Genomic DNA, 22,721 nt, shown 5'->3' with positions numbered 1-22,721 from the left:
GGGCAGGCAGCTGAGGCCTGTCACACCAACACTTTCAGCGTGACAGCATGCAGCTGGGGGAGCCACGGGCACGAAGCTGTCCCTCTCCTGTCTCTGAGCTACCATAACACTCACAACCACCGCACAGGTCACAGCTGAGCCACAGCACATAACCACCGCTTAATGGCGCGGGTGACACTTCATCAGATGAAGCCCCCGGTACTAAACCCACTAGCTGCTCCAGGGCCTTTGCCCACACGTTGCCCCTTAAGGCAGTGCAACTGTTCCCCGTTCTCTAAAGAGGGGCCTACAGCCAAGTGCAGGGGCTGTTCGGGGGAGTTCAGATTGTTCTGGTCCCTGATGCGTCGAAACCGTTGCTGGGTGCAAGGAATTTTACCTGCCTCTCCAGTAAGTTTTACCTCCTCTCCTTCTCCAGCCTTGGAGAAGAAAAAGGCCTACTTGGGCAGCTCTGCTTGTTTTTTGGGTTGTTTTTTTTTTTTCCAACCACTACTTCATCTAACAATTCAACTTCATCATAGCATTCCTGAAATGGAACCACTGTAAGAGAGACACGAACTATTTTAAATGAAAACAAGCTGCAGAAGTTTAGAGGAGGCCCTTTTGGAGACAGCCTTCTACCATGGAAGCTCATAAATAAGCCATGGAGAAAAGCAGTGGCAGAACGCTCAGGCAGAGAGGCCACCGGTGCAAAAATCCATCACAGCCTCAGGCCCTACATTTATTGTAAAACACCTCTTGGTAACACAGTAATGACATCCTAGCCATCAGAAGGGTTTGGTTTTTTTTTCCAGAAACCTTCAGATTACAAACTGTTAATTTCCTAAGCAGCTTTGCAAGCAACACGTTTCTGGTGCTGGGACTTGCAACTCCCACCCCACCAAGAAGAGAAGATACACAGAAACAAGCAACGGATCACCTCCAAATACTTTAATATGGCCCATACAACCAGTAGGATGGAGCTTAGAACTGGATCACCTGACCCTGTGAAAAGGAAGAGATAGAGCGAGTTTATTCACCACTGAACATTGTCCCCCTTTCTCAGCCCCTCGGGGTACGCAAACCTACCTTTCTCTTCTTGTCTCCTCCCAGTTCAAAGTGCTTGCACCTCTTAATCGCCAGCATCCTCTTGGACCTGCAGTTGGGCTCCATGCACTCCAGCCTCAGCACAATCTTCTTTGTGGTCTTGGCCTGGGAGGAGAGGAGCAGAACGTACCAATGAACAAAACGTTCACGAGCAGACAAATTGCCACTCTCAGGAAAAGCTCGTTATCTGCGCTCCTGAAGAGTCAGCAGCTTCTTCTCACAGTGTAAAGAAAGAGACTACCAACACGGTCCAGCTCCCTTCATTAAAAACAAGGCAGCACCTTAAGGACCAGTACAGGAGTATGGTGGGTCTGTTCCTTCACAATAAAGGACACACAAAACCATTTGGTGGGGCAGGGCTGGTGTCCCCTGCCAAGATCAGCCTCGCTAGAAGGAAGCCTGTGCCAGTGAACGCACCAAGGAACAGGCACTTCTGCAGCGGGGGAGAACAGACTGACACTGCTCAGAAGCTCAGCAGAGAACTGGGCAGGAGAAATACCTGAAAGCAGCACAACTGACAGACTTTCCCTGGAAAGAGCAGCAACACAACATGCTCAACGCAGACCCGCAGCTACTGAGAAGCTAAGATGACACCCAAAAGACTAGCAAAGGAACAACCCAAAGTTGTGAGGCTACTGGAGCAGCTAGACAGAGCTGTAACCACCAGTTAGAAGCCTCAGCTGATCATACATATAGTGCTGACTGGGAAGAAACAGAAATGGAGGTGGCAACGTACAGGTGGAGAGTGCCAAACTGCGAGAGCAGCATGGCTGCTTCGTGTACCCTGCTTGCGGAAGCATTTTCTGCAGACTCTCCCCACGTCCTGGCAGAAAATCAACTTGAAAATCTGCTGTCTCATTTATTTTATTTTTTTTCCTTCTTGCTGGAAGACTTCCTGAACATCTCCAGAACACCAGAGCTTCCCAGCAACAAGCCAAGTAACTCTATAAGCAGTTTACACAAAAAAAACCCAACGTAACAAATCAGCCCATCCGGTTTTGCTTCCCTGCTGTAAATACCACAGCTTTTGCCCCCTCAACTCCTTGGCAAGAGGTACATAGAGAGACAGAGGGAAAACATCCTGCAAGACTACAGTCCCAGGTAGCCGCAGTGAAGAGGAAGGGTGACAGCAGCAGGTTTCTGCAACTCATCTGTACCAGGATGCGCTGCTGCCCTTCCACTGCTGCTTCCAGACTCTCAGGAAAGGTCTAGCAGAGCAGTTACTGACTCAGCAATATGGATTTCCCTGGAGACAGCCGACTGCAAGAGACCAATGTCATGTTCTGCGGTACCCCCAGGAGTCGCATATACCCTTGTCAGTGAAGGCAGCCTCACTATGCGGAGCCTCACAAACCCAGCAGCAAGTTTCAGCCATAAAATACTGACTCTTCAAGAATGCAGGGAAAGCAAGCGGCGGGCTCCCTTTCCCTTCGCCGTACTCCTCTCCTTTGGAAAATATGAGGAAAACACTCCTTTCCTTAAAAGCATCACTTCCAGTAAGACCCTGCTCCCCTACAGCATCAAGGCTCCCCCAGAACCTGCTCTGCAAAACACATGCTACATCACTCCGGCCAAAAAAGGAGCATCTACAGGAGACAGGACCAGCCGGGAAGATGAGCAGATGTGGATCTCACACCGCCTGGAAAGCAGTGCCAGCACAGAGCTACCGTAACACACCTTGAGCACAGGACCACAAGGCCGCAGGAGGCTGAAGTGTCCCTCTTCAGCCAGGCATGTGAATTGCCAAGATGGTTTCAGGTCCTGCTTGCAGGAGCAGCACTCACCTTCTTACGGAAGATGGGCTTTGTCTGGCCCCCATAGCCACTTTGCTTCCTGTCGTAGCGTCTTTTTCCTACGGGAAGAAACGGCTCTGTTTAGGCAACAACTCCAGGCATGTTACAAGTGCAACTGGCACTCTTACTGACCCCTAGTAGGCATCATCCCTCCCTTCTCCTACAGCCCCATATTCGCCCATAACCACCACCCACGACCACCCGGGCCCCACGCAACTCCCCCGAGCTATGCCCGTCCCTACCCTGGGCGTAAAGGGACTCCTTCCCCTTCTTGTACTGGGTGACTTTGTGCGGCTGGTGCTTGCCGCACTTCTTGCAGTAGGTCCGACGGGTTTTCGGGACGTTCACCTGGAAAGGCAGGAAAAAGTCGGTCGGCAGGGCCAGGAGCTAGAGAGACGCCACGCCGCGTTCCGGCGGCCTCCTGGCCCCGGCGCTACCGAGCGCAACCCGGCCGCCCTTCCCTTCCCTTCCCTTCCCTTCCCTTCCCTTCCCTTCCCTTCCCTTCCCTTCCCCTCCCCTCGGGGAGGCCCTGCCCCACCATCCCGGCCCTACGGCCTCTCCCCGCCGCCCCAGCCGCCGGCCAAGCGCCCACCGCGGCGACCGGCACCTCGGCCGGGCGAAGCGAGCCGCCGCCGGGGCGGATGGCGACAGATGGAGCCGGGCCCACATCCCGTTGCCGCCAGCGCTCACCATCTTGTCGACGGCGTCCCGAAGAGAAAGAGCGCCCCGGAAGCGGAAGCAGATGCGGGGGGAGGAAGGGGGCGGGACAACGACCATAGAGAGGCGGGCGTGCAGCGCCCCCTAGCGGTGGGAGGAGTGCGGGGGCGGCGGAATGGGGGGCACGGGGTGGGGATGCGGGTGTTGGGGGGTACGAGGGATGGGGGGGGATACGAGGGATGGGAGGGGGTACGAGGGATAGGGGGTACGTCGCTGTGGGAGTGGCAGGGGGTGCCTGGGGCGGGGGGGGTCTGTGGGGTGCGCAGGGTGTGGGAGGTGGGGAGCTGGGGCAGGAGGGCGGCAGGAACATGGCGCTGCCCCCCACTCGCCCCCCAGCCCCGGTCCTGAACCCCAGTCCGCACGTCCCGAGCCTGCACCCCTGGCGCCACGTCCAGACCCCCCGTCCCCTCTGCGTGGCGGGCAGCCAGAGCCCCGGTAGCCCCATGGAGATGGCCCGGCCTGTCTCCAGGAGGAAACACAGCTGCTGCTTTTGAGTCAGAAACCCAAAAAAGGGGAACCGAAAGGGTGGGGGTGGCCGGCCCCGTCCTTCCTCCCTGCGTGGCCGACCCCGCCGTGCCTGCCACCTCCCCGCCGCCACAGCCACCCCGACCCGCCGGCCTGGGCCGCTCGGGCGGGCACGGGGCAGCGGGCACAGCGGGACCCCGGTCGGCCGGAGCGGCGGCGGGAGGGCTCGGTGAGTGCGGTGGGGTGCGGGGGTCCCGGGGAGACATGTCCCGGCACGGAGTGACGCGGGGACCACGAGGGAAGTGGCGGCACCATTAACGTCGCTGGGGGAGAGCCGCCATGCGGCGCCTGCTCGTGGCCTCGCACCTCTGCTGACCTTCTCGGCTATGCCGGGGGCCGTGACGCCTGCCCGGGGGTGGGAGAGCCCAACGCGGGGGGGGGCTCAGCCTCATCTCACAGCCCAGCCGGCCCTGAGCAGGCGGCGACTGGCCGCCACTGGTACAGCTGCCATGGGGCCGCAGTGCCATGGGACAGCAGAGCAGGGTGGCGGGGGGAGGTGTAGGGGTGCTGGGGGCTGCGGGGGTGCACTGCAGCAGGGGGTTCAGGGTGGTGCATGGGTGCCAGGGACCCCCGGGGTGCTGCAGAGCAGGGGGTCAGGGCGCTGACAGTGCCTTTGACTGTTCCTTGCTGGTGCTTTTTGCAGTGGGCGCTGCTGGGGAGCAGCTCCGGGTTTGTTCCCGAGTCTCTCCCTTCCCACCTTTCCTTTTTGGCACCTCCAAGCTGCACCTGAAACACAGGGTCTGTGGAGTTTGTCACTCCCAGACCCCTTGTCGCCCTTCCCGCTTGCCTCGAGCGTGCCAGCCCCCCGCCAGCCCCCCATCAAGCAGCGGTGGCAGGCAGGCTCGGCTCCTTAGCAGGACACGGGCAGGGGCCAGGGAACCTGCCTGCAGGGTGGAGGGGGTGGCCCTGGGACCACAGTGGGGCACAGTGTCTGGTGTGCCGGGCCCCGGGGCCCCTGGGGTGTCAGAGCACGTTTGGCCGAGGTGTGACAGTGACAGGAAGTCACATTAGCTGGGGGGGGACAACACACAGGACATGCATCCACCCACCTACTCGTGTCTCAGCACAGAAGCGATGGCTGGCTGCGGGGGTGAGTCCCACGGGGCACCCACCACCCCAAAGGACAAGCAGGGGACAGAGCGGGGACGGTGGCAGTGCCAGGAAGAGGGAGGCTATGCTATGCTGGGGACAAGGAGGCAGCACTGGGGACAGGGTGGCTGTGCCATGCTGGGGCAGAACAGCCCTCTGAGATACTCATCATTCTTCATTCTTTCCTCTCTGATGGCACTGTCCCAGAGGACACAGCAAGGACGTGTCCCATCTGCCCGGCACTGCTGGCGGTGACACAGCTGCTGAGACTCAAGGTAAAGCTTCTGGGGACCCAGCACTGCAGTCGGGGGGAGCTGGAGCTCCCAGGGCTGCTCTGCTCAGCCCCCCTGTGCGTCGAGGGTGCAATGGAAATCCTCTTGCTCTTGGACACAAGAGCAGCAGCCACATTTTATGGCTAGGGAAACTGAGGCACTGGGCTACAGGGGGATGTTGGGGTCACTCTGGGCTTGCCCACCACCCCGCCAGAAGTCTGGGGTCAGTAGCCACCCCAGTCACCTGTCTGTCCCCAGCAGGGACCCCAGCTCCCTCTAGAAGCCTCCAGGCCTGGAGCAGCCAGTGAAAGCTGCTGTTTTTTCTAAATCACTCCAATGACTCATTTTTGAAGGGTTTGTTGTTTGGGTTTTTTTTAACCACCCAAACAAGCCATAAAGGCCTGAGCCATGAGGGCCACAAGGGGAGGGAAGGAGAGACCCTGGGAGGGGGGGACCCTGCTGGGAGGGGCTGGGCATTGCCAGCTGAGGGGGGGACACCCCTGCTCCTGCCGCTGGGCTGGGGCATGCCCTGGAGAGAGGCACAGCCGGTGGGACCAGCTCCTGGCATCTTTTGTCTGCACCTGGTCCCTGTCACGAGCATGCCAATGCCTGCCTCCTGCATGGGGGGAGTGGATGGGCTGCCCAGCCGGGTAGTGGGGGCTCAACCCCTGCTCTGGCCCACCTCTGAGCCTCCCCTGGAGGAGACGGGCTGCAGGCAGCAGGGGAGGGAAACAGCTTCTCCCAGGTTTCCCTCCAAAGCTGTATTTGCAGGAGAAAAAAGGGAACAATGTGGACCTGGAGCAGGGCATGTAGGTGGTCAGGGCAGGAGTCGTGGAGGAGGGATCCGGGGGATCACAGTTCAGCAGTGGCTCCACAAAGCTCATCAGGTCCCTGTTGGGTCCAGGCTGGAGTCAGGTGTTGGTTATAGCCCTCGGAGGAGAAGCCCACATCTCTGACCATGCAGTTCTGTGTGGTGCTGGAACCGTCTGGGGTGCAACATGGAGGAGCACAGGGCAAGATGGACAGGCTGCTCCAAGAGATGGGCCAGGGTGGATTTCCAGCCCCCGTGAAGGCAGGGCAGCAGTGGGATGCAGGGCTCTCATCTGAGTGCTTTCCTGCTAGTCCCTGGAGAAGCTCAGGAGGGCTTCGCTGAGGAGGGCTAGGGGAATTGAACCCCTCTGCTTGCTGGCTGGAGGCAGCCCTTTGAGCCTGGCCACTGCGAGCACGGCTCACAGGGGAAGGAAAGAGGGCTGAGCACCCTCCCTGCACTCCTGCAGGCTCCATGGATGCAAAGGAGAAGGATGACTTTAGGGCCACTCAGTGCCCTTGGCAGCACAGCACTGTGGCTATTTGAGGGCCAGGACCTACCCACAACTTTTTAGGGACTGGCCTCCCGCGGCCGTCCCTTACACACTGCCATGTCAGCACGTCCCCGGCACGAAGCGCCTGCGGTGTGGCAGGAGGAAACGGCCCACATAAACACACACACATGATGTTGGAGGGGAGGAGGGAGCCTGCTGGGTGTCACTGCTCAGGCTCTGTGCTCCTCCCTGGGGCTACACTTCTCACAGCCGAAGCCAGCCGGGTGGGGGCTTGGTCTGCAGCCTGGCATTGGAGAAGGGACAGGAAGGGAGAGGTCACATCATAAATACTCTACATGGACCTGCCTGCACACCTCTTCAGCTGATTGACCCTGTGGGGGTTCCACCACCCCCTGGCTGCTCCTCAGGCAGGGGCGAGAGAGTACCTGAGCAAGGTCCAGCGGTCAGCAGGTTTGCGGCTCAGCAAGCTCCCTGTCGCTGTTGTCCTGCCCACAGCAATCCGGCGAGCACGGCGCGGAGGAGGCTGGGGAGGCCGACATGGCCAGCGTCATCCTGGAGAGCATCTTCTTGAAGCGCTCGCAGCAGAAGAAGAAAACGTCTCCCCTCAACTTCAAGAAGCGCCTGTTCCTGTTGACAGAGAGCAAGCTGTCTTACTACGAGTATGACTTTGAGCGGGGGGTGAGTTGGCAGCCCCAGGGGCTGTGCCATGGCAGGCCCCATGGGTCACCAGATGTCCTTAAGTCTCCCCGGGTCTCCCTCTTGGCAATCGTTTGAACCAATCCTGTCTCTTGCAGCGCCGGGGCAGCAAGAAGGGCTCAGTGGACATTGAGAAGATCACCTGTGTGGAGACGGTGATGCCTGAAAACAATCCTCCTCCTGAGCGGCAGGTCCCGGTGAGGAAGGTCCCCGCTTGTGTTCCCCTGTCCCCTCGCTGGGGGAGTAGTGAGAGTTACGCTGCCCTGGAGTGGTGGGAATGGGGGACAGCCCTGCTTGGCCTGGGGGGGCTCAGCACCCACAGCCTGTTGCACGCCAGGGGTCTGCCTTGATGCAGGGCAGGGGGAGCAGGGGGACGCCAAAGGCTATGGGTACCAGGAGAGGTGCCAGCAGCTGAGCAGCAGGATGCCAGCGTCTGTCTCTGCCTCTCTCTTCCAGAGGAAAGGAGAGGAACACAACAACATGGAGCAGATCTCAATCATCGAACGGTTCCCCTACCCCTTCCAGGTAAGTCCTCAACTGCACCCCCTTTGCTGATCCACTCTGCCTGGCTGCAGGGTGCTGGGGGGAGGCCCCAGAGGGATCTGGGGCCAAACACAGCATCGCTGCCCCAGTGCCAGGTGTCACTCAGCTGTTCAGGGACGCCCTGCTGCTCTCTGCGCTGCGTGGGGCAGGCGGGTGAGCCTCTGTGAGCCCCGAGGAATGGGACAGCTCTATTTAAGGAGACTACTTAGATGGAAACCTGCTTCTGAGCTCTCTCCTGCTCCGTTCGGTCCCCTGGCTGATGCTGGAGGGATGCTGTCTGCCAGCTGCCCGCTCAGCCCCCAACCCAGCTGCCTGCCCCTGCTGCCACCCAGTGTGGCCCCCAACACACCGAAAGTTAGAGAAGGAAGTGGAAAGTCTCGGGGGAGGGGGCTTATTTATAACCTCTCCGTTACGGTCCCGTGAGCACCGTGAGGGGCCAGCACACACCAGCACGGCTTGTACTCTGCACCGGCTGCTCTGGGTGGCCATAAGCCTCGGCTCCCCCCATCCTCCCCGGGAGACCCCCAGGCAGGGGTACTGAGGCATGTGATCCTGCAGGTGGTATATGACGAAGGGCCCCTCTACGTTTTCTCCCCAACGGAGGAATTGCGCAAACGCTGGATCCATCAGCTGAAGAGCGGTGAGTTTGGGGACTCTGTGGCTCCCTCGGAAAGCAAACACGAGCAATTGGCTGTGCATGTGTCACGATGCAGAGTGCCGGGTTTCCGGGGGCTCGCTATCTCATGGTTACATTATCCTATGTCTACGGAAGAGCGAGTGCTGATTAGAAACTTTTCCTGTGACCAGCACACCGGTAAAGCTATGCCCTCACATGCACGCTCCCTAACATCCCTGAGCTGACTGGCACCAGCTGCTCCTGCCCGGAGGAGGTGGACACTCACCTCTGTTATCCTCTGATTTCTGCAGCACCGCAGCCACCTCGGCTGAGGCTTCTTGCCCTCTCACAAGCCTGCTCTGAATTAGCTCGAGCAGGCTCAGAAGTTATTGAGGGCAAGAGGAAACAGCAGATGCGGCCACGCAGCTGTACTGGCATGCAAGACAAGGGTAGAGCAACCAGTGCTTTAGGACACACGGACAAAAAGCCTGCTGGAAGCCAGGGAGCGTCTCCCAAACCACCCCAAGCCTTGACTGGTGCTGCTGAGCTAATGCTCAGCTGCATGGGTGCTACCTCCTTGAGCTGAGAGCGTCTTGCAGCCACACTGCGCAGCAGGGCTCGGGTGCTTGCAATCGGCTGAAATCAGCTGGAGCTGCCCATATGAGTCTCTTGGTACATGTGTATCTTTTTGTGGGTTTGTGCTGGTGGGGCGAGATTAGCTGCTCAAATTGACACAGGGAAGTTTGTCCCAGTGAGGCGGAAGCAGAGCAGAGGAGATAACGGGGAAGTTGGTTACTTCACGAGAGCCCTGCTGCTCTGCCCCGGCTGGCAGCCAGCCCTCTCCCCACTTCCCTGCTACGGGAGGGGGGTTGCTGTGGCAGCTGAAGCCAGTATAAAATCCACAGGGGAAAAGGGGAGAGAAAATGTTGGCCTTTTGCTGCTGGGATGCCCTCATCCTGCACCACCAGAGAAGGGGGTCTCTGCACCCCATGGAGCTGTTGTGGGCCAGCACCACGATGCGGTGGTGTTTAGGCACATCCAGTTGTCCCTTTAGCTTGGGGAGAAGAATAAGGAAGCTGATCAGTGCCTGCCAGACAAGGGAGCAGTCTCCCAGCAAGGGAAGTCTCTGAGCAGCGTGAGGGATGCTGGACGTTTTGGCTGGCAGGAGGGCTGGTCACAGCAGGACCTGGCCCTGCAACCTCATGTATGTGTCCATTTGCAGAGCTGCTGAAGACCTTTTAATCTGAAAGGCCTGTCCCTCCTTGAGGTAGAGATTTCATGGGACAGGGTTTGTGTAGCTGCAGCACCGAAACACAAGTGATGAGCTGAGGGAAACCCAAAGAGCAGGGCGACTATGTATGAGTAGCACAGCAGAGGTTGAAATAATTTATTGGGGATGATCATCTGCATTCAGGGAGCAGAGGGCTCCCTGCAGCGGGCTGGGGCCACAGCCCCGGGTCACACACATCTCCCCTCCTCTGCCACAGTGATCCGGTACAACAGCGACCTGGTACAGAAGTATCACCCCTGCTTCTGGATCGATGGCCAGTACCTGTGCTGCTCCCAGACAGCCAAGAACGCCATGGGCTGCCAGATCCTGGAGAGCAGGAACGGCAGTAAGACACTGGGCACCCTCCCTGCCCTGTCCCCAGCCCCTGGGGACGACCACAGCACAATGCTGGGGATCTCTTCTCACCTTAGTCCCTTTTCTGTTCTGAAGGTTTAAAAGTTGGGAGGTCACATCGCAAGACAAAGAAGCCTCTTCCTCCCACTCCTGAGGAGGACCAGGTAGGGGCCAGTGTCAGCATGTGGGTTTGCTCCAAGGTGTCTAAGAAAAGGTCTACCTGGGAAAAGCCAACACATCCAGTGACTGACAGCGCTGTGCTCAGAGATATATAGGCCAGGGCTGTGCTCCGGAGAGGGATGTCAAGATGGTCCTCTAAGGCAGAAGGAGCTTGAACCAGGGGACGGAGCCCAAAGGTCTGAAGGAAAGTCAAATGACCTCACCCCTGAGGGTCCAAAGGCACAGCTGGGAGGATAGAGAAGCCCTGATATAGGGTGGGGGAGTCATGGGTTAAGCCAAAAGATATAGAGAAAACACTTATCTTTTGTGAGGATGGGTCTCCAAGAAGGAAATATTGCAATAAAAAGTGCTGGGGGGGAATTGGTCTCCCGGTGGAAATACATGTGGGAGCTGAGACAAACGCTGCACTGACCTGGCCTGAGCCCACTGCCCTGCCAGACCTGGGGAGGGTCTCACCTGGGAAACAGTGTGTCTGCCAGCCTCACCATGTCTTACACTCTCCCTCACTCTGGGGAAGATGGTGATGAAGCCCCTACCCCCTGAGCCAGCCCCCAGCGCAGCAGGTGAGATGAAGAAGGTGGTGGCCCTCTACAACTACCTGCCGATGAACGTACAGGACCTGCAACTGCAGAAGGGAGAGGAATACTTCATCCTGGAGGAAAGCCACCTGCCCTGGTGGAAAGCCCGTGACAAGAACGGGTAAGACCTCCCACCGCCCACGGCACTCGCCCCATAGCAGTTCCCTCTCCTGGTGCCAAGGCACTGGTGGGCAAGTTGCAGAGGTTAGGACAGCCTGCCTGCCTGTAGGATCCCGTGTGGGATGGCACATGAGGAGAGTGAGGGGGACTGAAGCAGGCTGTGATATCAGCCCTCCCCAAGCATGAACCCAAACAGGTTTGCGCCAAGGTTTTTGAGCCCATTTCTACTCAGCCTTCTGGGACAGGAACCTGCTTTCCCCTTGGCCTTCTCCATCAGTGTGTGACCAGCCCCTTTTCTCCTGCAGGAGGGAAGGATACATCCCCAGCAACTATGTCACTGAAACCAGCAATTCCCTGGAGATCTTTGAGTGAGTAAGAGAAGGTGCATGGACGTGGCAAGTTGTGCTTGGTCAGAGACTATTTAAATTCAGTTCTGTTAACTTACGCAGCCTGCGAGCCTGGCTGGGTTGCCATCCCTCTTGCACACCCTTCAAGAGCCTCTGGCCCCATGACAGCCATCCGTGCCCTGCTTCCTGCACTGCCTGTCCTGTCTGGGCCAGGGTCAGACCAGGCTGGGGACAGTGGTGGCTGCGGTGATCTCCCTGACAGCTGTGTCCCTATTCCAGGTGGTACTCAAAGAATATTACTCGGAGCCAAGCAGAGCAACTGCTGAAACAGGAGGTAAGTGTTGACTCCTGAGGCTGGGTCCTTTCTACACACCCAGAAAGAAAGGACCAACCCTGGCTTGCACTGGGAGGGGAGTGTCACCCCAACAGCCCCAGGAACCATCTCTACCCCAACGTGACCTCCTCCTGGCAGGCACTTTGGGAGGTGGTCCCTGGGCAGGGACTGGCAGTAGGATTCCTCTGACTTATCACACCCTCTCCAGCCATGCTGTGATCTTCACTCACTTTAACTATTGCCTCTTACAGTCACAGCTCCCTACAACCACCCCGTCCCCTCTCCCCTTTCTGTTTTAGGGGAAGGAAGGAGGCTTCATTGTTCGAGACTCCACCAGCAAGACAGGGAAATACACTGTCTCCGTCTATGCCAAGTCCTCTGTGTAAGTGGATTTAAGAACAGCTTGTTCCTACCTCAGAGGCCCACCCCCCCCCAGACATCCCTCACCCTCCCTATGCCACTGACCCCATGTACTGTCTCTCCAGAGACCCCCAAGGCACGATCCGCCATTACGTTGTATACTGCACCCCCCAGAATCAGTATTACCTGGCAGAAAAGCACCTGTTCAACACCATCCCGGAGCTCATCACGTACCATCAGCACAACTCTGGCGGTCAGTGTTTGGGGGACAGAGTGAGGCCAGCAGTGTTTATACTGACACAACAGTAAGCGCAGTGTGGCAATCTACCTTTTTGCGTTTCAGGGCTCATATCCAGACTGAAGTACCCCGTGTCTCCACACCAGAAAAGTGCTCCTTCCACAGCTGGCCTTGGCTACGGTAAGCTGGCCTGGGCTACCTCACAGTTCCCTGGTTGCAGGGGCTGGGATCCTGGCTGTCCCATGGCAGCAGGCCTCACAGCCTTCCCAGGAATCGCTTCCTAACACTCACTGGCCCTCTGGTGACAGTGCTGGCCAAGAGATGCCACAAGCTACTTTACTCCCTGTCCTGTGAGGAACAGGTCTCAGATTTTGTGGATTTCTGGGGATGTTTTTTTCAGCCAGCACATGCTCGTGAGCTCTTCTTGGGCTTGCTAGATCAGATGACTTGGGAGCACCCTGCAGGGAGGTCACCTGCACCCACATTATGCTCACGCTCTCTGTCCTAGGGTCGTGGGAGATTGACCCGAAGGATCTGACCTTCCTGAAGGAACTGGGGACAGGGCAGTTTGGCGTGGTGAAATACGGGAAATGGAGAGGCCAGTACGACGTTGCTATCAAGATGATCAGGGAGGGCTCCATGTCAGAGGATGAGTTTATCGACGAAGCCAAAGTCATGATGTAAGTGGTAAGCAGCCTGCAGGTCAGTGCTGGATATCCCTTGCCAGAATGGCTGCTCTCCTGGGTGATGTGGAGGGACAATCTCAGGCAGCCTCATACTCTGCAAAATGCATCTGAGAACTTACTGCCTTTGTGCTGATTCCCCAGTAAGCTTTTCCACCGTCAGCTGGGCCAGGAACGCCTTCCCTTTCCAAACTCTCTTTATTCAGAGATGCTTCTTTTTCTGCTTGGCCTTCTAGATGCTCAGAATTGCCCTTCTTGTCCCCAACACAGGAACCTATCTCATGAGAAGCTGGTGCAGCTCTACGGGGTCTGCACCAAGCAGCGTCCCATCTTCATCATCACTGAGTACATGGCCAACGGCTGTCTCCTGAACTTCCTGAGGGAAACTCGCCGGCGGTTCCAGCCTGCCGAGCTGCTGGAGATGTGCAAGGATGTCTGTGAAGCTATGGAGTACCTGGAATCCAAGCAGTTCCTGCACCGAGACCTGGTAGGGCTGTGGCTGAAGGACACATCTTCAGCTCAGTGACACCCACAGCATGTCCTAGACAGGGTCCAGCTAATTCATCAACATGAGGAGAGGCAGCCCTGCAGCCTTCTCTGCAGAACATCCCTCTAAGCTTCTCTGCCCACCTGAGCATGGGCGGGATGCTCTGAAGTCACTGCTCTGCAGCAAGTTATCAGAGATTAAGGAAAAAGCAGGACTAAGTAGCTTTCCAGGGGACAGGAAACACATTTGTGGCTAGGGCAGGGTTTGTGTTAGGCAGCACAGGCAGCATTGCTGGCTCAGACATGAAAAGGGATCTCTCGACCCCTGTGAAAAGCTGAGCCTGCAGTTTGTCAGGCCTTGGGCTGGCATTGCCAGCTTGCAGTCCTGCATGGTGCCGTACCTGATCTCCTCTGGTGCTGCTTTGTTCAGGCAAAATCCCGCCCAGGAAGTCACCCCTTCATAGATAAACAGGGTGCCTGGAGGTCTCTCTTGCTATCTTTGTTGAGGACTTTGTAGCTTGCCCCAATCCAGGTGAACCTGCAGGACAAAGCGAGGAAAAGTGTTAAGTGGGTGGGAGCAAGAGGAAGTTCCAGATGGTAGAGGCAGGAGCAGGTAGGAGTGACTGCCTCCATCTCTCCGTTCACAGGCTGCTCGCAACTGTTTGGTGAACGACCAAGGAATCGTGAAAGTATCAGATTTTGGGCTTTCCAGGTCTGGTAGATATATCTGTGTCACCCTCTTGTCTCAATCCCCCATCTCCTCCTTCAGTCTGTTCTGCACTTTAGTCTCTTTCCGCACCATCCTCCAGCTCTGCTTTTCCTCCATCTTCTTCTGTCTTTCATCTTCATCTATCTGGCTCAACCTTCTGCCTCTCCACTTTCTACCATCTCTTTCTTACTTCCTCCATCCTCTTTCCCCCTCTTTTTGCTTCTTCTTTCCCCCACCTCTGGTCTCCTGGCTGCAGCTTTCTCTCCACATCCCCTTTTTGCCGTGCTTCTGTGTCACTCTATCCCTTCCCCGCTTTTGACTAACCTATACTTGTTTGCAAAGGGATATTTCTGCCAGTTGCAGAGTGCAACCTCTGGTCACTCAGAGCTGTCGAGTCCTTTTGGGCTTGGTCAGTTGCCTGGAGGAGTGAAATGTGAAATCCAAGATCCAAGATCCAAGATCCACCCTGATCCATTAATCTGCTGCAGGTATGTTCTAGATGATGAGTATACAAGCTCCATGGGGTCAAAGTTTCCAGTGCGGTGGTCTCCCCCTGAAGTGCTTCTCTACAGCAAGTTCAGCAGCAAGTCTGACGTCTGGGCTTTTGGTAAGAGCGTGGCACTAATGACCCAGAGGTTGGGAGGAGAGGGTGCCCCCATAATAGTTTGCTCCTCTGCAAACCAGCTTCGGGCAGAGGCGCCGCCATGCCATGAACTGTCCCCGCCATTTCCTGTAACAGGAGTTCTGATGTGGGAAGTTTACTCTCTGGGGAAGATGCCTTATGAGAGGTTTAATAACAGCGAGACAACAGAGCACGTCATCCAAGGCCTGCGTCTCTACCGGCCGCAGCAGGCCTCGGAGCGGGTCTACGCCATCATGTACAGCTGCTGGCATGAGGTAAGTTGCTCTCACCCTCAGTGATTACCCCGAACTGCCCTGGTGGGGCTGATGGGGGCTCTGCGGCTCCTCGGGGAGCAGTGGGGGTGGCCGGCAGGCTCCAGCAGGGCTCCCGGTTCTCGCACGACAGAAGGCCGAGGAGCGTCCCACCTTCACCGTGCTGCTGGGCAGCATCCGGGACATCACGGACGAGGAGCCCTGACCCCTGGCTGGGCCGGCCCGGCCCGTCGATCCCCGCCTGCTGCTGCTGGCTGGTACCATTGGGCTGGCGCTGCCCCACCGCCCGCCGGAACGGCCCTGCGCACCGGAGGGTACCTCAACACCTCACAGACACGGCACTGGCCACCCCCCGGACTAGCAGGGGCCTGAGGGGCCCTCACGGCCGCCACCGCTGCCCCTGTCACCGGCAGGGCCCCTCGCAGCCAAGGACAGAGGCGGGGGCCGGTGCCGGTTGGCCCCACAGGGCCACGGTGCAGGCGGCGGCGGGCCGGGCCTGTGCACAATAAACGGTTCCCAAGGCCGACGCCTCCCCGGCTGCCGCCGCGCACCGGCACCGCCCCGCCGCTAGGGGGCGCGCTGCGGGGGCGGGCGCGCATGCGCGGCGGCGGGCGGAAGGGGCGGGCGGGGCGCATGCGCGAGGGAGGCGGCGCGGCGCGGCACGTGAAGGTCGCGGTGCGGCGGTACCGGTAATACCGGCGGTACCGCTAACGGCATGGACGCGCCGTCCGGCGCCGGGTTGGCCGGCGCCGATCCCCAGCTCCAGCGGTTCATCGAAGTGGAGACGCAGAAGCAGCGTTTCCAGCAGCTGGTGCACCAGATGACCGAGCTCTGCTGGGTACGGGCGGGGCCGACGGCTCCGGTGACCGGGGCGGCGGGAGAGAGGGCGGGAGGAAGGGGAGGGAAAGAGTGGGGGAGTATGGCGGGGGGTGGTGGTGGGACAGGCGGGCCGGGACGCCGCGCTGACCCTTGTCCCCAGGGGGAGGAGGGAGATGGGGACAAAATGGAGCCGCCGTGGGAGCAGTCCCAGCCCCGGTGAGACCGGCGGGGGGGGGGCTCTCGGGAAGGGGAGGCCCGGGCCGGGAAGAGCCCCGGGGGCGGGACGGGACGGGGCGAGAGGATGAGGCTCTCCAGCGAGGAGAGGTGGGGGTATATCGCCGGTGTGCCCGAGGGCTGGAGAAGCCCCGAGGGCACGTCACCGCTGTGCGGGAGGGGGGGGGGGGGGGTGTCGTGCCGCCGTGCCCCCGGGACCACCGGTTCCCCCGCCCCACTGTGTGCAGGAGAAGTGCATGGACAAGCCGGGTCCGAAGCTGGACAGCCGGGCCGAGACGTGCTTCGTGAACTGCGTGGAGCGTTTCATCGACACCAGCCAGTTCATCCTGAACCGGCTGGAGCAGACGCAGAAATCCAAGTCGGCCTTTTCGGAGAGCCTGTCCGACTGAGGGGGGACCTGCGCCCTGGGGGACACCGGCCAGCACCTCCCCCTTCACCCCCCCGCCAGGCCGGACCCTCCGCCGTGCTGGCTCCCGGTCACTATGCCGCCTGAAATGAGCCGGGATCAGCTCTGGGGTTTTGGATTCGATTAAGTGTCAGTCTCGGGAAAGCTGCAGCAAGATGAGAGCCCAGGACAGAGGCAAGGTTGCCCCTCCTCGGGGTGACGTACTGCTCCCGGCCCCGCGGGCCAGCAGCCCTCGTCGTGCTGGGACTCCGGGGCTACCCACACTACGCAGGGAGCATTTGGGAGGCAGCCGGACGGAGGGATGGTGACGCTCGCTGGTGGGAATCTCAGCTCTGGGCAAGGCCACCGCTGCCTTCATGGGTGCTGCACAAAACGAACCCTCCCGGGTAAATGCTTAACGAGCCCTGCAGGCGCCATCGCTGCGCAGGCCGGTACAGGTACCCTTAGAGAGAAGAGCTCGTTGGGCACAGCGATCATCCCAGGCAGTCACTACTGGAAAATACTTTCAGGCTTCCAGAAGTAAATCATTCATGTGGCCAAGTGGCAAATTACCAAATTGCAGCACAACTCTGTCAATACTGACTCGCTCCATTAACTGCTTTCCCCTGACCAACGTAATAAATATTAACTGGGTCAATTTTTAATATGAGATTCTTCTTTGTTCAGGTAGATGGCCACTGAGAATTGAAAAATCTAGTCGTCTTGTCACTCCCCCTCCTTCCCAGTGATCCTGTGTATTGCAAATTTATTGCAAAATTAGCAGGGAGGGTGCATGACTGTCTCCTGGCTAGAAGGTCTGCTCTGAATTCTCACTTGTTTCTCAATTAATTTGCTCCCGTGAGCTCCCCTCGTTTCTGGGGGAGTCTATGGCCTGCCCTCCTCTTCCCCAAAGGGTTAACAGCTCCTGCTGTCCTGTAAAGGAGTAGCTTCTTTAGAGAGAGACTAAATGCAAGAAATGAGTAACCAGCTATTTTATAATCTCATGCACCTTTACCTGTGGAGATCACTGGAGGGAGGCCTATGGCTGTGTTTTCTGCACCTCTGCCCCCAGGACACAGAGAGGAGCTTCTAAGTGGAAAAACAATAAACTACTGATCCTCCCTCTGGAAAGGCAGCGTAGCAATCCAGCAGTGCTTTATGTACAGCAGGGCTCTGGGAAGCCTAGAGTGACCCACTTGCCAGCGACTTGCAGCTCTGCACAGGAACCTGGGAAAGCAGTTGGTACATGTCCACTTGCCACTGGTGGCTGGAGAGGGCGTGTGAGTGCCTAACACGGGTGGCTTGTAGCCAGCAGCCTTCCTGGGAACAAATTCAGGATGGGTTAAACAGCTATGCAGACATAAACCCACCGAAGTGAGGATACAGCTGTCTAGTCATCGTTCAGAGACTTACCTCGGTAGCTAAGGACTCTTGGGTCACTCCTGTCCCCTATCTTGACTTTCTCTCGAGCATCTGCACGGTTCTTCCTACCCCCGTGATCCTTCAGCCCTTTCAGTGCTGGCCCAGCTCTCGGTACAAATGTGTCAGTAGCCACTCAGTAACTGAACAAATCGGTTTTTAATAGAATATTAAGCAGGTACTTAATCAACCCGCACTGCAGACGATGGGTGAAGAGGTTGGTCCCTCCGTAAGAGCCACAGCAGCACGTGGCAGCACCACTGAAGTTTTCCAGTTTTGGCTGTATTCTGTTCTTGGATGTGAATCTGTAAATAAATTCTAGCAGAGTGAGCAAAACCAGTACTTGACAGAGGAATTTTTGAATTAATATTCTGGGTATGTCATCTTTAAAGCCAGACATTCATCTTCGTGTAATCTTAGCACCACGTTAGATTATTTTGTAACTATTAATCTTCTAAGTATATTTTAAAAAAAAAGGCTGTGAGGTGTCCCCAAATGCGTGTTCTTCACGTTCAGTAAGGGTTAGCACTGTGTTAGTGCTGTGGACCTCTGCACCGCCAAAGCCTCTGTCCTGATGAGGGCAGATCAATTCTTCATGTAAAAGAACAGCAAAGAGGCACCAGATCCCAGGAACTGAGCTGTTCCCAGGGCTCCTGTCCGTAGCCACAGGAAGCTGCTGTCCCTGTCAGCCTGTGGCAGGTCAGGTAGATGGTCACTGCCAACTCCTGCTAGTGCAGCAGCAGCTGAGGCAGGATGTCCAACCTTGCAGTGGGAGCAGAAAGCTAGCAGTTCAGAGGCTTCCTCACACGCTTTCACCTTCTTCCTCCTCTTCCTCCTCTGTGCTCTGACAGCTTTTGTCCTCTGAGGGCAGAAGAGGCTGGTGCTGACATGACTGATGCCTGTCTGCACTCCTCCATGAGGCGCATGGGTCTGTCCTGCCTTGCTGCAGGAAGAGGGGCAGGAGGTCGGGGGTGAAGGGCATGTCCCTGAAGGCATGGAGAAGGAAGATGCCAGACACGATAGTGAGGAAGCCGCTGATGGTGCCGATGATGTTGTCTAGCACCATGTGTTGCCACTCCTTGAAGAGGATGGCAGAGCACATCATGACTGATGTGGTGAAGAGCACGTAGTAAACAGGCGTGACCACGGATGTGTTGAAGATGTCCAAGGCTTTGTTCAGATAGTTGATCTGGACGCTGATACAGATCACCAGGCACACCAGGAGCACCCAGCCCAGTGGTTCTTTCAGGACCGGCTTCCCGGAAAACAGTTCTTTCAGGGCAATCCCCAAGCCTTTGACGCAGGACACAGAAAGCGAGCCGATGGCGGAGCAGACCAAAACATAAACCAGGACGTTGCTCTGTCCGTAACGGGGTCCAGCCACGAAGATAAGCAGAAGGGAGCTCACCAGGACACACACGGCAAATACAATGAATCCTTGGGGAAAGAAGAATTAAAGAGCTCTATCAGAGAACAGTAGGACCAGTGACAGATGTCACTGAACAGCAAGCGGAGATGGAGGACAGGCAAGGAACTGCCGCATCAGTCTGTCTTTTTAGCTTCCACCTGCAGGGACTGGGGTTGGGAAGCAGAGTTGGTCATCAGCCTAAGCAATGTTGCAGAGACAACAGGGCTGATCACAGCACTGCCCCACAAATCAGCCTGTCAGGGGATACGTGTGCGGGAAGGGGAAGGGGCACAGCCAGGCTCTATGGCACTAGTGGAGGTGGGGGGCTTGTTGACCAGGAAGATGGGGGGCACAGCTCTGCAGGAGGCCCAGGAGGGTGGCAGAAGGCTTGGGACGCCTTACCTGAACTCTGCAGGCTGTGGTGGGATAAAGAGAAAAGCGCCACATCACAGGAGTGCCAGAGCACTCCCTCTAATGAGCAGCAGCATTTACCGGTTACTCTGCTTTGGTCTTCTCCCTGTGCTTCCTTCCTCCATTTTCCTGTGATTTACTCTGCCATTCACGCTGTTGCCCAAATCAAATCCTTTCAACCTGATTCATCCTCTAACATAAATATCAGGACTACTTGATCTTGGGCATAATTCCTTGAATCGCTGGTTCATCTTTGCCTGAAGTTCCTCCTCTGTCTTCCCTCTGCCACACAACTGTCACCCTCGTCTACAGGAATTCTCTCTCTTATCCCGGCACTGCCACAGGCCATCCCCTTCTGCTGACAGCTCAGCTAATTCCCATGCTCTTCGCTTTTTGCGTCTATACCTCACAGACAGCACAAAAAACCCCACACATTTGGTTAAGTTAACAACCCAAGTTCTCATCCTTCCTTCAGCACAGACCCAGTGACTTGGGAGCATCACTCAGACACCCTCTCTGCGGAGTGGGGTTCCCATCTGCCTCTTTCATCCAGGGTCAAGAGGACTTGACAGTCCTAAAAGCTACTCTGAAGCTGACATGGCCCCCTGTGTTTTGAGCTAGTTGATAAGGTGTAAATCCTCTGAGCACGTGCCTTAAATGCTGTTTGACAGTCACCATGATTTCACATTTAGAGCGTGGAGATCCCAGCCTCTTCCCAGCCCAGAAAGCAACCCACAAGCTATCCTGGACACAGGGGAATGTTTCCTCCACTGAGATGCAGAGCAAGAAACAGCTCAATTATCCTTTAGTTCAGTCCTTCCCAATCTAGCCAAGTTGTATCCTATCTTCTACTGTCATTTCCAAGCCTGAACTTAACAGGATCCTTTTTATTTAAGTACCTGGATCTTTCAGCTTCTCTGCCATTGACTCCAGGCTGGAAACCTCTTCTTCCTGTGGAGCATGGATCACCATCACCGTGGAGCCCAGGATACTGAGGAGGCAGCCAATCTTCCCATGAACGTTCAGCTGCTCATTCAGGAAGGTGGAAGACAGAACTGCACTGAAAGATAGAAAAAAAAGCCCAAATCCAATTAGGCCAAGGGATGGAGTGCCTGAGGGAAGAGACAGAGGAAAGCAGAGCAACTGCTTTCACCACTAAGGGGTGGCGGGTGAGGTAAGGGTGTTTCTGAGGCTTCTTACCTAACAAGAACACTTAGAGCACCCAGTGGAGTCACCAGTGTTGCAGGGGCAAAGGCATAGGCAGCAAAATTTGCTGCTTCTCCAACTCCCACTGCAAGAGAAACTCTGTCAGGTGAGCGTCAAAGTAGGAGTAATTCAGCATAATGCACATTTGAGAGCAGTCAGAAGAAAGCCTCGGTTTCCACCATGTTTCTCTGAGGTATGTCATGCAACCAGGAAAGAACAGCACCAGCAAGAACAAGCAGAAGCCAAATATAGGTTCTCTTGGGAAGAGAAGGCTCGTGGTTACGCATGGTGATCCTTAGTGGCCGCATGGGGCTATGCAGCTGAGCAGTAACCACAGAAAAGTATTTCCATAACGTCCTCAAAGCTGAAGGAGTTTTGACCCGTTTCATATTTCTAAGTCACGCTCTTCTCCTGGAACAGCTTCTACAGCTTTTTAAAGGGTAAATCAAGTACAATTGGTTATTAACGTTGCAAAGTGTAAACCAGAGCTGCTGAAATCACTGCAGCACTAAACGCGCGGTGCTGGATGTGCCGTTGTAACTACATCATCTGGGCAGACCCCTTCAGAAGCACTTAACCCAGCGCCTCAACTCCTGTTTAGCAGAGAAACCTCGTAACCCGTGAGACTTCAGAATATTTTAGAGTTACAATTAGATCGACAACATCCTCAGACACTCGGATGAAAATCAAGCAGTAATGACAAACACACTCTTAAATGTGTGTTGCTGGAGTTTCAGAGGGGGTACTTACTGCACAGCAGCCCTGCCCACCAAAGCCATTCCTGCAGGTACGCATGACCTCCTTGCCCTAAGTAAGGAAGAAAGAGCAACAAGAAACTTCAGATGAAGGTACACGAAAAGCTCATTATCCTGCCAGAACTGCCTCGGAGAAGCAAAACGGGAACAGCCCGACCATCTCTAAGTTCCCGGCTGCCTTGGGTCTGCCTGGTTGACACATCCGCCCGACCCAGGCATGGGCAACCACCAGTTCCTTATCGTAAACCCAAAGATTTTATCCCCCAGCTTCTCCCACGTTTTATCCCCGCATTCTCTCATGTTTCAAGGACGCGTGAGCGGTTCTACAGACACGTCTTAGTGGCGATGGCTGCCTATCCCTGCGGAAAAAGTCCACTTTTAGACCAAACCTCCCCTCCAAACAAGGCAGGGGGGCGGCCCAGGCCCAGCGCTGCTCGGGGACAGGCTACGGTGACCCGCGGGGTCTGGGGGTGCAGCGACAGCCCGGGGGTGTCTGCCTACGGCCCTGAGGTGGAGGTGACAGGGGAGGCACCGGGCCGCTTTGGCCTCCCCCGTTAGCCCTAGCCCGTCGTCCCCGTCCCCCCCCCCCGGCCCGGTGGCGGCGGTACCTGCCCTGGCGCGGCCGCGGCGGCACAGCCGGAGCAGCCCCTTCTTCTTGAGGATGAAGCTGCTGCCGATGAAGGCGCTGGAGGCCAAGGCCAGGCCCAGCCCCACGTAGAAACCGGTCCGCCCGCCCGCCGCCCCCATGGCAGCCCCCGCCGCCGCTTCCGGTGCGTCGGCAACACCCTTCCCCGGCGCCGGGCGGAACGAACGGAACGGGGCGGAACGAATGGAACGGGCGGTGCGGGGGGGGGGGGGTAGTCTGTGCCACCGCA

The 22,721-nt window shown here is 57.1% G+C and overlaps 4 protein-coding genes across 4 annotated transcripts; 2 read left to right on the top strand and 2 right to left on the bottom strand.

The window, feature by feature from the left end:
- Window positions 1-655: 655 nt before the first annotated feature.
- RPL36A (ribosomal protein L36a) lies at window positions 656-3,586 on the bottom strand. The gene is made up of 5 exons (XM_074147182.1): window positions 3,567-3,586; window positions 3,119-3,224; window positions 2,868-2,935; window positions 1,066-1,188; window positions 656-981 (listed from the first exon to the last, which is right to left on the bottom strand). Exons 1-5 carry the CDS (start codon window positions 3,567-3,569, stop codon window positions 961-963), a joined length of 321 nt encoding a protein of 106 aa, XP_074003283.1. The 5' UTR covers window positions 3,570-3,586; the 3' UTR covers window positions 656-960.
- A 1,606-nt stretch (window positions 3,587-5,192) lies between these two features.
- BTK (Bruton tyrosine kinase) lies at window positions 5,193-15,727 on the top strand. Its single transcript, XM_074147174.1, has 20 exons — window positions 5,193-5,208; window positions 5,415-5,482; window positions 7,297-7,479; window positions 7,596-7,694; window positions 7,954-8,022; window positions 8,599-8,680; window positions 10,144-10,272; window positions 10,377-10,444; window positions 10,978-11,159; window positions 11,464-11,526; window positions 11,785-11,839; window positions 12,139-12,221; window positions 12,325-12,452; window positions 12,543-12,617; window positions 12,946-13,117; window positions 13,391-13,607; window positions 14,254-14,318; window positions 14,804-14,922; window positions 15,055-15,212; window positions 15,343-15,727. The coding sequence occupies exons 1-20, from the start codon at window positions 5,193-5,195 to the stop codon at window positions 15,412-15,414; spliced, it is 2,103 nt and encodes a 700-aa protein (XP_074003275.1). The 3' UTR covers window positions 15,415-15,727.
- Window positions 15,728-15,835: 108 nt separating this feature from the next.
- On the top strand, window positions 15,836-18,407 carry TIMM8A (translocase of inner mitochondrial membrane 8A). The gene is made up of 2 exons (XM_074148258.1): window positions 15,836-16,047; window positions 16,490-18,407. Exons 1-2 carry the CDS (start codon window positions 15,925-15,927, stop codon window positions 16,649-16,651), a joined length of 285 nt encoding a protein of 94 aa, XP_074004359.1. The 5' UTR covers window positions 15,836-15,924; the 3' UTR covers window positions 16,652-18,407.
- LOC141465066 (magnesium transporter NIPA2-like) lies at window positions 18,208-22,603 on the bottom strand. The gene is made up of 5 exons (XM_074148255.1): window positions 22,455-22,603; window positions 21,842-21,898; window positions 21,086-21,176; window positions 20,785-20,945; window positions 18,208-19,503 (listed from the first exon to the last, which is right to left on the bottom strand). Exons 1-5 carry the CDS (start codon window positions 22,591-22,593, stop codon window positions 18,869-18,871), a joined length of 1,083 nt encoding a protein of 360 aa, XP_074004356.1. The 5' UTR covers window positions 22,594-22,603; the 3' UTR covers window positions 18,208-18,868.
- Window positions 22,604-22,721: the final 118 nt, after the last annotated feature.

Source organism: Numenius arquata, chromosome 5 (genome assembly GCF_964106895.1).
Source record: "Numenius arquata chromosome 5, bNumArq3.hap1.1, whole genome shotgun sequence".
In the NCBI taxonomy this organism is placed as follows: domain Eukaryota; kingdom Metazoa; phylum Chordata; class Aves; order Charadriiformes; family Scolopacidae; genus Numenius; species Numenius arquata.
Note: the sequence above shows the minus strand (reverse complement) of the source record. Positions and strands in the feature narration are given on the sequence as shown.

Coding starts and splice junctions, on each gene's coding strand:
- TIMM8A (XM_074148258.1), top strand. CDS start 15,925: ATGGACGCGCCGTCCGGCGCCGGGTTGGCCGGCGCCGATCCCCAGCTC. Junction 16,048..16,489: donor AGATGACCGAGCTCTGCTGG/GTACGGGCGGGG, acceptor CACTGTGTGCAG/GAGAAGTGCATGGACAAGCC.
- BTK (XM_074147174.1), top strand. Junction 5,483..7,296: donor CACAGCTGCTGAGACTCAAG/GTAAAGCTTCTG, acceptor TCCTGCCCACAG/CAATCCGGCGAGCACGGCGC. Junction 10,273..10,376: donor CCTGGAGAGCAGGAACGGCA/GTAAGACACTGG, acceptor TCTGTTCTGAAG/GTTTAAAAGTTGGGAGGTCA.
- RPL36A (XM_074147182.1), bottom strand. Junction 1,189..2,867: donor AGCCCATCTTCCGTAAGAAG/GTGAGTGCTGCT, acceptor CTCTCCTCCCAG/GCCAAGACCACAAAGAAGAT. Junction 982..1,065: donor GAGGAGACAAGAAGAGAAAG/GTAGGTTTGCGT, acceptor TCCTTTTCACAG/GGTCAGGTGATCCAGTTCTA.
- LOC141465066 (XM_074148255.1), bottom strand. CDS start 22,593: ATGGGGGCGGCGGGCGGGCGGACCGGTTTCTACGTGGGGCTGGGCCTG. Junction 21,899..22,454: donor CCGCGGCCGCGCCAGGGCAG/GTACCGCCGCCA, acceptor TTCCTTACTTAG/GGCAAGGAGGTCATGCGTAC. Junction 19,504..20,784: donor AGAGAAGCTGAAAGATCCAG/GTACTTAAATAA, acceptor TCTTTCCCCAAG/GATTCATTGTATTTGCCGTG.